The 12609-nt window shown below is 32.9% G+C and overlaps 1 protein-coding gene across 5 annotated transcripts; it reads left to right on the top strand.

Annotated features, from left to right (window-relative positions):
* Positions 1-4402: 4402 nt before the first annotated feature.
* Positions 4403-11894, top strand: LOC11419094 (DNA repair protein RAD51 homolog 2). 5 transcript variants are annotated; one of them, XM_039830814.1, is made up of 14 exons: positions 4405-4581; positions 4656-4769; positions 4988-5140; positions 5524-5627; positions 5768-5831; positions 5960-6015; positions 7206-7286; positions 8437-8496; positions 8577-8668; positions 8738-8857; positions 9767-9910; positions 10605-10791; positions 11519-11568; positions 11720-11894. In XM_039830814.1, the coding sequence occupies exons 1-12, from the start codon at positions 4444-4446 to the stop codon at positions 10643-10645; spliced, it is 1167 nt and encodes a 388-aa protein (XP_039686748.1). In that variant the 5' UTR covers positions 4405-4443; the 3' UTR covers positions 10646-10791; positions 11519-11568; positions 11720-11894. The 5 variants fall into 5 exon arrangements, with proteins under 5 accessions (XP_039686751.1, XP_039686748.1, XP_039686747.1 ...); XM_039830813.1 differs by having other exon boundaries at positions 11519-11894; XM_039830816.1 differs by lacking the exon at positions 11519-11568.
* Positions 11895-12609: the final 715 nt, after the last annotated feature.

The raw sequence follows: 12609 nt of genomic DNA on the forward strand, positions 1-12609 counted from the left end.
AACTCTGCTGCTAAAGCTGAAGAACAAATTGGGGTGTGAAATTGCATAATTAGAATACACAATTGAAGAACTAGAGTTTTTGTTAATGCAGTAACTGGCACTGATAAGGAATAGAAGAAATGAAGAGAAACTTTAGAATTGCAGTGAAAATGGGATGGGAGTGAGGGTGCGCTATAAAAAGACAAAAGGCAGAGAGTGTGGGAACTAACTAGACAACTGTAGCAGGCGTGTCCTCCAAGATTCCTATTTCTTTTTCATGTTTGATTAAAGGTTTTCTTGAAAATGATTAGGACTCTTTAGTTTTATCATTGTCATCAGTTTGGGCTACTCTTTAATAAAACTCCAATCCAATCCAATCAAATTTAATATGGTTTAATTTGAATCATTTTTTAGATATGGTAAAAATAATAAATTTGACGAAATTTATTATTAACATCAAAATAATCGATCATTTTCATCAAATTTATTATTTTACCATACTTATGTCATATAAATATTAATAAAAAAGCTACAATTGTATTTTGCATATGTAATATTAAATGAATTATATTGTGTCATGTGTGAGTTACAATGATTATTTGTCATTTCATCTATCTAAAAAAAATGATTGATTATTTTAAACACATATGAAGTTGTAAAAATGTAAATTAAATTAAATTAATCGATTTTGAAAAAGTAATTCGATATCTGATCCAAGCGATTTTTAGAAAAGGACATTCAAACATATCAAATAATATTCAATTTTTATCGGTTTACTGATTTTATTTTGGATCAGTTTGAATTTGAACACTTCTAATTATGATTTTTTTTTTTTTACTTAAAATTGTGGTGGTTATTATTTTTATTGCTCTTAATCTCTTGTTTTTGGATAGAGTAAGCTTAGATAATCTAAAGTTGAGTCTAAATGTAACTAATTTTTTATTAATGATCAATGTAACTAAAACTTCCTTAATGTTACTTTTGTTGTTGTTGCCATCTTATCTATTGGTTTCTTCATACTTAATACAACAATAGGATTGGTATAAAGTTGAGTCTTTGATAGAGACTTAAAGCATCTACAACGTAGTAATGCATGCTCTGAATGGTTTCTAAGTTCTAACTATCTTCACCGATTTTTCAACGCTGTACTATGTTCTTAAGAACCTCTTTCACACTAGTAATAAGCAAAAAGTGTGCCTTCCAAGCATTCTCGAAGAAATGCTTTTGTCGTCAAACCATCACTTTCTTCAATGTTCAACGCATTATGATCTTAGATCAGTTCAATTACCGTAGTTTGTTCAATATCATGGGACACTTGAGTTTGGCATTATTATTGGGAAATTTATAATTCATTTGTAATTTAAATTAAATTAAAAAAGACAAGTATATTTAATAGAGTAAATAGTCAATTACCCCCCTGAAATTGTAGCTTTCGTCAAAAAACCCCCTAAATTTTGCAAAACTTCAAATACCCCCTGAAATTGTCAAGCGTCTGTCAATTACCCCCCTCCGTTAATATCTTCCATCCAACATGCTGATGTGGCCGTTAACTGCCCACGTGGCACTGTCACATGGCCAAAAAAATCATGCCACGTCAGAGGGGGATAATTGACTATATTTTTAAAAAAAATTTGATTTTTTTTTCTTTTCAAAATTAACATTTGTGCCATCTATTGACCTTGCAAATACCCCCCTGAAATTTAAGCAAATACCCCTCTCAAATTTAAAATTTATGTAGCAAATATCCCCTCGAATTTATAACTTATATGCAAATTATCCTCTCCAAAGTTAAAACTTATATGTAAGTTACACCTTGAATCATAAAACTTTGATGTTAAATTAAAACTTATTCATGATATATAATTTACTATATCTCTAATTACAATAAAAAATAAAATAAAAAATCACAACTTTAAAATAAAACAAATATGTTTGTTTTATTGTTACACATTGCAGAAAGAAGCAGCTATTATTTCCACAAAACCCACTAGCCGCCAAAATAAAAAGAGTTGCATTTTCATCATGTATTAGAGTTAGAATTATAATTAAAAGCATACTATTAAGCAGCACATAATTCCTCATCATTTTAGTGCACAACCAGTGGAGAGGAAGGGTCAAGCTACATGAACACTACTTGTGCCATACAACCTAGTTATGACCACTGGTTGAGTGTCCATTCCCTCCTAGATGGGCTCATGAACCATCTCCAATCTTCATGCACACTTTCTCCCCAATGATTGCAGAGTAAACGTTCTGCTTGGCCTCCAGAATAGAGATATAGTAAATTATGATTATGAATAAGTTTTACTTTACCATCAAATTAAGTTTTATGATTCAAGGTGTAACTTGCATATAAGTTTTAAGTTTGGAGAGGATATTTGCATATAAGTTATAAATTTTAGGGGGATATTTGCTACATAAATTTTAAATTTGAGGGAGGTATTTGCACATAAATGTTAAATTTTAGGGGGGTATTTGCAAGGTCAATAGATGACACAAATGTTAATTTTGAAAAGAAAAAAAAATCAAATTTTTTTCAACATGTTGATGTGGCCGTTAACTGCCCACGTGGCACTGCCACATGGCCAGAAAAATCATGTCACGTCAGAGGGGGGTAATTGACAAACGCTTGACAATTTCAGGGGGGTAATTGACAAACGCTTGACAATTTCAGGGGGGGTATTTAAAGTTTTGCAAAATTCAGGGGGGTTTTTGACGAAAGCTACAATTTCAGGAGGGTAATTGACTATTTACTCATATTTAATATGAATTCTCTTTGATATCACTTTTTCTAAAATATTATCCATGATGGGACTTTATCTTTTTTTCATTTCGCTGCTGACAAAATTTCATAATTTTTCATAATTTTATGTTTCAAATGTAATAGTATATGAAATTAATACAATTTAGTTGGTAGCCGCAATAATAATAGTATTATGTAAGAATTGAAGTTTGAACTTCAAACACCACACTTCTCCATATTTAAAAGGGATTGTTTTAAAGGAGATTTTTCCATATTCTCCACACTTCTCCATATCTAACTACTAGGTTATATATATGAAATTATACTATTTGATTTTTCTAAAGGAGATTTTTTTAAGAGAGTTTAAAAAATGCTAATAAGTGTCGTTAGATAATTGTACCAAAAAAGGTAAGAAAATAATAATTTTTTTGACGCAATATATAAGAAAATAATTTATTTATTATTTTGACAAATGTTAGCATGAATTAAAAAAATGATTTTTTTTATTAACTTTTTAACCCATGTTCTTAGACATTGTTTAAGAGTTTGAAGAATACTTTTTTTTTTTCTTTTTCTCAAAGTGATAATGTTAATAGTGTTTTTTTCTCCTTGTTAAGACTTGAACTTTAAATCTTTGAGCTAACCCAACCCCCAATTTGAAGAAAACCGATGAGAGAACTTTGATGGGAGAGAAATAGAGTAAAAAAATTTAATAGAGGGACAAAAAAGTTGATTTTTAAAATAAGAGGAGAAAAACTTCAATTTTTTAAATAAGGCTACAAAAAGTGCATTTAAGCCAATAATATATATATTTGGGCAAATTTTATGGTACACCCAATATATTTGAGTGTATCGGTACACCCACTCTTTAAATTAATAGTTAAATAAGTTGTTTTTTTAGAAGAAAAATATTATTTTTTATCATTTATAATTATAATAACTAAATCTTATTCATAAAAAATGTCAACAAAATAAAATTATTATTTTTTGAATTTTTATCACTCATAATCGAGAACATTAATTATTTTTTATGATAATATGTAAAAAAAATTACTATAATTCTTATAAACAATGAAATGATGTTTTTTCTTATGAAATAATGTTCTATAAAATATAAATATTAAAAAATAGCTATTTGTTACATAAAAAATGATCGTTAATTTATAAAAGGCTTAATTGCACTTTTGGGTCCCTATCTTTCCAAAAGTTGCGGTTATGGACCCCTAACTAATTTAAATACAAAACAGCCCCCTATGTTTTGATTCTTTGGCAGTTTTGGACCCCCAAGGCAAAAAAAATAAAATAAAAATTGATACGTGGCACCTCACTTAGGGTGCCACGTCAGCGTTGACCGAGTCAACAATGGACTGGGGGTCCAAAACTGCCAAAGAATCAAAACATAGGGGGTTGTTTTATATTTAAATTAGTTAGGGGTCCATAACCGCAAATTTTGAAAAAATAGAGGTCCAAAAGTGCAATTTAGCCTTTATAAAATTATAAAGCAGAAGTATCGGTACACCTTACTTTGTTAGTGTACCGTAGAAGTTCCCATGTAGTACTCATCATTTTTTCTTGTGAAATCACCAAGACTCATGACAGATTTTAAGTCTTAACGAACGAACTTTATAACAAAAGTACTTTTTTCTTTTAAGGGTTTAACAAATGTACTTATATGTGGTGTTTAAAGTGCTCATCATTTTTGCACCAAAAACAAAGCGTGTATGGTTTTGGCGGGAAACAACAAAGAGAGTTGGTTCAGAGGACAGAAACGCAAGATGGCGAACAAACTCATCAACCAATTAGGTTTACCCAAATCCATCGCTAACATCTTCACCGCTCGCAACATCATCACCGCCAAGGTATCCTCACTATTTCCTTTTCCCCTTTCAATTTTACATGACCTAATTAGTAACGCCTTTTTGAAAAATTGCAGGATGCATTATCTCTCACTGAATTTGAATTGATGGAGTTGTTAGATGTTGGTATGTCAGAAGTAACATCCGCAATGGCGCACATCAGTGAACTCGTTTGTCCTCCTTGCCAAACTGTATGTAATATATATTCACTTTGTAACACCCACACTTTTGATCGAAGGCGTCACTGTCTTGCACATACACAGACACTGACACATGTGATTACATTCAATTATGTGATTTATTTAAATTTAAATTACTACTGAAGTCAACATGTTTGACTTTCATTTTAGGTTTTCATACATTAGTTTTTTTTGCTGAGTTACTGAATCTTGTGATAATAATGTGATAGGCGTTGCTTTTGATGGAGCAACGAGTACGAAATGAGAGCTTGGCCGGTCATCTTCCTACTCAATTGAAAGGGTTGGATGAAGCCTTATGCGGTGGTATACCGTTTGGTGTTGTGACGGAATTAGTTGGTCCACCAGGAATTGGCAAAACACAGGTGAATTATTATTGGCTTTGTAACATTTAACACTTGAAGGTTCTTATCTGGATGCTTTTCTGATGGTCTTGTTTGGATAAACAACTTATTTTGCAGCTTATGAATAAGATATTTCTATAACACAAAATAAAATAAAGTCAAACTTTTTGTATAATCTATAAGCTGTTTTCATAAGTTATCCGGACAAGCTTAAGGAAATAAGCTGAAAACAATTTATGAATTTGTCATAAGTTGTTTTCATAAGTTCTCTCAAACAGTGTCGCAAGTGCTTATACAAGTAGATAAGTTCAAATAAGTAAATCCAGACAGGCCCTTGGATTATGGTAATGTTTGAGAATGTTTTCATTAACCATTTATCATGACGGGTGGTTATTATATTGCAGTTTTGCTTGAAGCTTTCATTGCTTGCTTCGTTGCCGGTAAATTATGGAGGCTTAGATGGTCGAGTGATATATATTGACGTTGAATCCAAATTTAGTTCAAAAAGGTAGTTAAAGCACACGTGCATTGCATTGTTGCTTTGAGCGAATTCAATCATAATAATACTATTTGTTTACTGTCTAATATTTTTATTTCTTTTAAAAGACATTGTAGTATCTTCTATTAGTGATTTTACTTTTTTCCTAGATTGATAGAGATTGGAACAAAGAGTTTTCCTGAAATATTTCACAAGAAAGGAATGGCACAGGAGGTGTGTAGATTGCTTTTCCTTTGCTTTTTCAGTGTCTTTCATTGTATAGGTTTTCCGGCTCATCTGAACTTGATAATATTTGAGAATTAAGAACTTGACAAGGATTCTTTTTACTTGACATGTCACAGATGGCTGGTAGAATCCTAATCTTACGTCCTACATCACTTTCTGAATTTGCTGAGAGGTGAGAATCTTCATATGACTTAATTGTAGCTATTCTTAGCAACAGAAACCATGGCACACAAAATTAATGTAACAATACGTGAGACCTACATGAGAATTAGGTACCATATTAATGGGTTAAAAGACGAGAACTTACTGATGCTTGTTCTTGTACAATGAAGTTATGTATAGCTGTAGAGGAAACTAATGCCCTTTGGTTTAACCACTAAGCACCACCGTGCTCGCGCCGCTAATTGCCGCGATTCACTACCTAGCGGGCACTAGAAGATGGCCATAAAAAATATCAAAGCTTTATTTCAGAAGGAAAGAACAAAAGTAATGCAAAACACAAAATGATAAATCAATATTTTTGCTCTTTAGAAAATAAGGAAAAGATAGAAAACAAGTTGTTTTGATGTTGTACAGGATTCAATGGTTATTAACTATTGTAGTCATGTGATGATGTGTTGAGATAGTTGCCTTTAGCCTAAATCTCATTCAGACTGATATGTTATGTCATATTTCACTTTCATAACAGAATGGAATTGTTGAGATTCCAGATCGACTATAAATATGATTGAATTAGTCCTTACAGTATAAGGTTTGGGAAATCCTCGGTAATTTACCTTGCTTTCAGGGTTGAGTTAGGCCTAGTCTTAATTCTAAGATTGTATCGGAGCTTATCTTGGACACTGTTATTGGACCACTAATATTTTGTCTACGCTCCAGATGTCCAGTTCTAGGTGTGAGAAGGTGTATTAAGACCCTCTAATGCTCTAGATAACCAGTTCTGGGCATGAGGGTGTGTTTTGAGATCTCAACATGCTACATGACACGTACTCTGTCAAGACCATCTTGTCCCTAGTCTGAAAGAATACAAACGTTGATCAGTAGTTAAGAAGTGGACTTGACCAAAGTTTTAAATTATTTGGCTGATGTAGCCTCAACCGTGGTTGTGAAGACACAAAGCATCTTGATGTTGTGGTCTAAATTGCGGTCACAAACATTTTTTTAAAACCTTAGACTGGATATGCCAATTGTGTTTCTTTTAGTTTTGAAGTCTGTTTCTGATTCACGACACTCTTAACCGATCTGCGTGTAACATGCTGCTGATTATGCATATAGAATCTGCCTCAAGTCCTATTTTGCTCTGCTTTCTCATTCTAAGTTTATATAAGATAACTGTATGACATAATGTGTTAACATTGCCAGTTTGCAACGGATCAAAGTATCACTCCTCCAGCAACAAGTGAAGTTGCTCATCATTGATAGCATGGCTGCTCTTGTTTTAGGGTGAGCTAAACTTTTTGGCAATGTTTGTGAAGAATGTAGTCAAAGACGCCCGCTTCAAAGTTATAATTATTCTTTGAAAAGGAGCTGCGTCCAATTAGGATGGTGTATGTGATGAGAAATAGGAGAGCAGAGGATTCCAGTTTCTGAGTTAAAGAAAACAGTTACAGTATAACAGAACAACTAACCAAAAGTGCTGGCCACAGGTTCTCAACCAGTCTCCCAATCCGGTGAGCGAAGCCATTTGATCAACACCTCGAATTCACCTGCAGAATTTTTCTTTATGTCAACCACTTCTACGAGTTGTGTCTTCAACTCCTGTTTTATTTGATAGCATTGGGGGCAGACGGCAGAGGTTGGCCCCTCTGATCTGGACCCAAGGCTTTCTTCAACAAGGAGAGTTGAAAAGCTGAGTGCGTTCTGCTGTGATGAGGTAATTTTATAACCTGTATAAAACCTGTCCAACCCTCTCTGATAAGGCCCATAACAATGGGAACTTTCATCGGGGTTTTTAGATGTAAAGCTGCGGCTTCGGAAATACTCAATACTTGGTCTCACTCCTTTCCTCTTGTTGTTTGCTTGTCTCTCAATTGGTCTTGAGCCTTGAGAAAGTTCCTTCTCAATTCAACCAACAACTCATCTTTGCTGCGTCCGTTTCTGCTGATTTACTTCCTCAACCTTGAAAGAAACGTAGTCCCTTCAAGAGTAAAGGAATAACATTTTCTTCAATGCTCATCCAGTTAGAAACTATCCCTTTCTGCGTCCAACATAATGTGCATCTTTACTATGACTGAATTTCATTATTTCAATGCCTTCCTCCCTGCATGGTTCTTCAAGGCATCATCAGTTGGGTGAGGTTCTTCGTCATCTCTTCCAGCTAGGTTAGTGCAGAAGTACAATGAACAGTAGAACCCTTGGTATTCTATAGACCTGGACTCTCTGCAATAATGATTACACTTGTCTTCTTTTCCCTGCTCGGCTAATCATCTCAACTAATAGTTGGTTAGTTGTTTTGAAACACTGTAACTGTTGTAACTAATTCAAAAATTGGGACCCTCCCTCCTAATTGAATGTTGCGGCTTATCATTCTCGTGCTATACTCCTACTCATAATGTCTCATGATGCATATAAATTGGTCACTTTTTCTATTCAGTGAACATGATTGTGGGGCTTCCAGGCAACAAGCATTGGGTTGGCACGTTTCTTTCATCAAGTAAGAACCACTTGTGAGATTTTATGAAGTGAAATTACATGTTTCTTCTTGAAGGAAGTTCTGATATTGAACCAGTTCAGGTCACTTGCTGAATTTTCACGCATTCCAATTGTATTGACAAATCAAGTAAGATCTCATGTTGGTGATGAATCTCTCATGTATTCCTTTCAAGGTATGATGAACAAATTATTTTCAGATAGCTTTAACTAGGGTTTAACATATCATTGGGCATGTTAAGCAGCACAAAGCCGCTCTACAAAAGGAGACATTCCTGTGACGTTTGATTCTCATCTTGTTGCTGCTTTGGGAATTAATTGGGCTCATGCTGTGACCATCCGTCTTGTACTTGAATCCAAATCAGGTTGATTAATTTGCAGCTGCCTTCTTGATTTTAAATGCATTCTTCTGTAACAAGTTTCTGTACATGCCACTTGACTCAAATAGTTGGAGTGGGTGGCGATTTGGGTTTAGGTTGTAGAGTGAACTCATGATACTGACTTCATAGATAAATGTTATAATTTACTTAATAACAAGTTCTAGGGTGGTTGGAGTCTTCCACCTTGTTATTTTAAAAAAAAAATTGTTTGAACACAAAAAAGTGTGAAACCAGAAATTAATATCAATTGTTAAATAATTGAACATTCTTTTAGAATAAGAATTTAATGTGGAACGGTTTTAACAAATGTCTCCCTTCTTGGTTAAAACTCTTATCAATTTTGGCTAAAAACGTGCTAGTGTTTGAAGTTTGAAAATTTAGCATTTAGATGTAAAGGGTAAAAGAGAGACAGGAATGTAGCACATGATATTATAATTTACAAATGAAAGTCTGAATAATGACCTTATACCCAGATTTTTTATGACATCTCTTGATCATTTAGCCCATCCTATCTAATGGAAAAAAAAAACTTTTTTGTTTGTTATTTTGTTGGGTTTTTCGGGTATATTTGGATTAGCTCATTTTGGGTACAAAACTCGTAATTTCAATCTTACCAAACTTGGGCAGGACAAAGTGATTTTTCCTAAATGTCAACCAAAACCAAATACACACTAGGGGCTTGGGTCAAGAACAAGTGTAGTATAATATGTAAAAAGCCAACCTAAAAACACTCAGGTGTAATTAACACAACTAAGTATATAACTTAGCTCAATTATACTATTTAACATGGTATTCCTATGCAAAATGCCAATGTGTCAATCACTATAAAATTATTGCGATAAATGATTGTGCTTGCATAACACATTTGAATTTCGGATGATCAATTTCTTGCAGGTAAAAGGTTTATTAAGTTGGCAAAATCTCCAATGTCACCCCCGTTGGCTTTCCCTTTTCACATTACTTCATCGGGGATTGTTTTACTTGACAATGATGGGATAGAGATGAAAGGGCCAGAAATAAGCACTATACACTGCCAAGGTTTGTCGCTGAGCTTTTTTGCTTTTAGGAGCATTTAAGTGGGTACAAAAATTATTTGGAAAGATAAAAGCCGTAGCGTATGTAATGGGTGGACATTCACAACTAGTTGTTCTGTATAGATTATAAGCATGAATTCACGGAGAAAAAGTACTTATTCTGGTTGACTATGTTAAATGTGACAACTATGGGTTTTAGATGTTCTTTTTGCATACATGAGTAAACACTTCAATAACTTTTTATGAGTGTTAAGTTTTATTAAATCAACCATGGGATTGAAAGCTCCAAGAAGTAGATCTGGTCTGTGAAATTTCATAAATTTAGAATTTAGTTGTTATTACGTAATCGAACCATTTAACTCATAATATAAGTAAATATTTATGATTATATTATATACATAGAATGTACTAAATTATCTGAAAATAGGTATGCAATATGCATGATTAAGATAATCACATGATTCAACAGTTGAACTGGTTAATAGTTTGTTCTGTAAAAAACTATTAGATGGTATAAGTGAATACTTACACCTAGTGTTAAGAGCACACCCTCCTGTAATTTAGTCATTGTTCGAAGCATTGCTGAGAAATGTGTAATTTCTACTTACGCTATTTTTATGGTTTTCTTTGATTGTCTAAGTATATTAAAGCTCAAACCTTGACTTACCAATTTTGAAATTTTTATGAAATACATGCAGGCCAAAATGCTCTGTTTAATTTGGAAATGGCAGGGCACTGATTTTCAGTTGATAGTACGCCTTTTACAATTGTATGGGATATGACATGACATACTATCCATAAATTTTTGCTCATCTTCTAGTGAAAGCAGACAAGTTGGTACAACTGGTTCCCTTCAACAATCTGTATTCTTTCAGATATTCTGAGGTTAGTTAGTAATTGTCATTGGGATGTATATTATATATATATATTATTGTTCTAAGCTTTTATACATGAGCCACAACTTCCATATTTTTTTTGCTTCAAGTGGTATAACTTATAAAATCGGTTATGTTCATATAATACGGAAAAATGTCCATATTTATTTTCTTTTTGTTATCATGAGATTACTTATGGTTGTTTAGTCGAAAGTATTTTCCTGTGTCTTGCAGCTACAACCTACTGTTATATGAAGATGAACTGTGATTAGATTTTATCAAATGATTTAGATCTTATATTTAGTTGTGGAGTATAGCTGGTATCTTGCCCTGCTATCGTCGCCACTTACAGCTATGTTTCTCGTCTATGTATGGCACGTGATATCTGTCTCTCTATTTTGCTTGTACTTTTGATTACCATCTCTGTGTCACCTAGTTGGATGGGTGGATTGTCGGTAGGCTTTATTATGAATTATGAAACAAACATCTTCCTAGAAACTTTTGCTAGGGATGTATTGAACAGTATATAGTTTTGAAATGTTGGCGATAATCTAGCATTTGCCTTGATATAATGCTTAACAACATGAAAAGGCCTAAATGTCTTCTTGACTCTACATTGTCAATAAATACAACTTTATGTAGGAGTGGCGCAAAGGTTTATCTTTGTGTTTGTTTTTTGCTTGCATTTCTGGAAAGTATTAAACTACTGAAATAAGTGAAATATTATTATCTTATAGCATTGCGACCATACCTGGAGCTAGGCTTGTTGATGATTTTGAAGGAATACGTAAGTTTAATGACTACACGTATCAATTTTGATTCTTTTGAATTTTGGATATGCTCGCAAAAACTTGAGTATCAGTCAATTTTTAGACAAATTGTAATATTTATAAGCATCTATGTGTTACCATCTAGTAAAATAAAGAAATTGTTCTTAGGTCAAAATGCCCTGAAGCAAAGATGATTAATTTCTCATCACCTATATCATTGGAAGACATTTATGAGCTCATATCCAGTTCTTGGGAGTGCTGAATCAAAGTTGATTTTCTTTTGGATAGACAAATTGTTAGTTAGTAATTTTTGTTATGTAAGTTTTTTCTAATTTTGTTTGTCCATTTGGGTTACAGAAGTGCAACTTTTATACAAAGCTTTCTTAGCTTAACAAATATATACATCTAAATAATGAAACTTTGATAGGCTAATATAATGTTCATCATGGATAGCAACTTTAATACCTATACATATATCTATTGGGTAACTAAGTACACGAACTTGTTATGCAGACTTTAACTAAAACTAATTGATTGATTAATAATAAAATGTAATTGTTTCGATTGTGACTCGATCAAAAAAGTCATTGAAATACGGTTTTAATCTAACGGCTTCCATCAATTCATTAAGTGCTCACATGCTTGATCAAGTGACCCATCTTTTATTTTTAGAAATAATTTATTCTTTCTTCTTTTGGTTAATTCCTTTCCAAAAATTCTAATATTCTATTTTTTTTTTATGAAGGATTCTACATCGTTTATTCTTAGGGTTCTTTTGCACATGATTTACCCCTATTTCATTACTCCAAAACCTAATTGCCAATTTTTTTGCTATACCACTGATTTATGCTTCACTTCCCAAGCTATTCACCATTACACCTTTCATCTTCTCTTTTCCTATGCTAGTTGAAAACTTAATTTTGTGGCTGCTGTCCAAAACTTAATTATCGTTTTGCTCATCCTATAACAACCTTATTTCTTTATTGAGTTTATTTCTATTAACTATTTTTTCGAAGAGCCTCAAAAGAAAATTGTTTTAAAGAAGGGCCATGGATGCT

This window comes from Medicago truncatula, chromosome 2, assembly GCF_003473485.1.
Source record: "Medicago truncatula cultivar Jemalong A17 chromosome 2, MtrunA17r5.0-ANR, whole genome shotgun sequence".
NCBI classification, from domain to species: Eukaryota; Viridiplantae; Streptophyta; class Magnoliopsida; order Fabales; family Fabaceae; genus Medicago; species Medicago truncatula.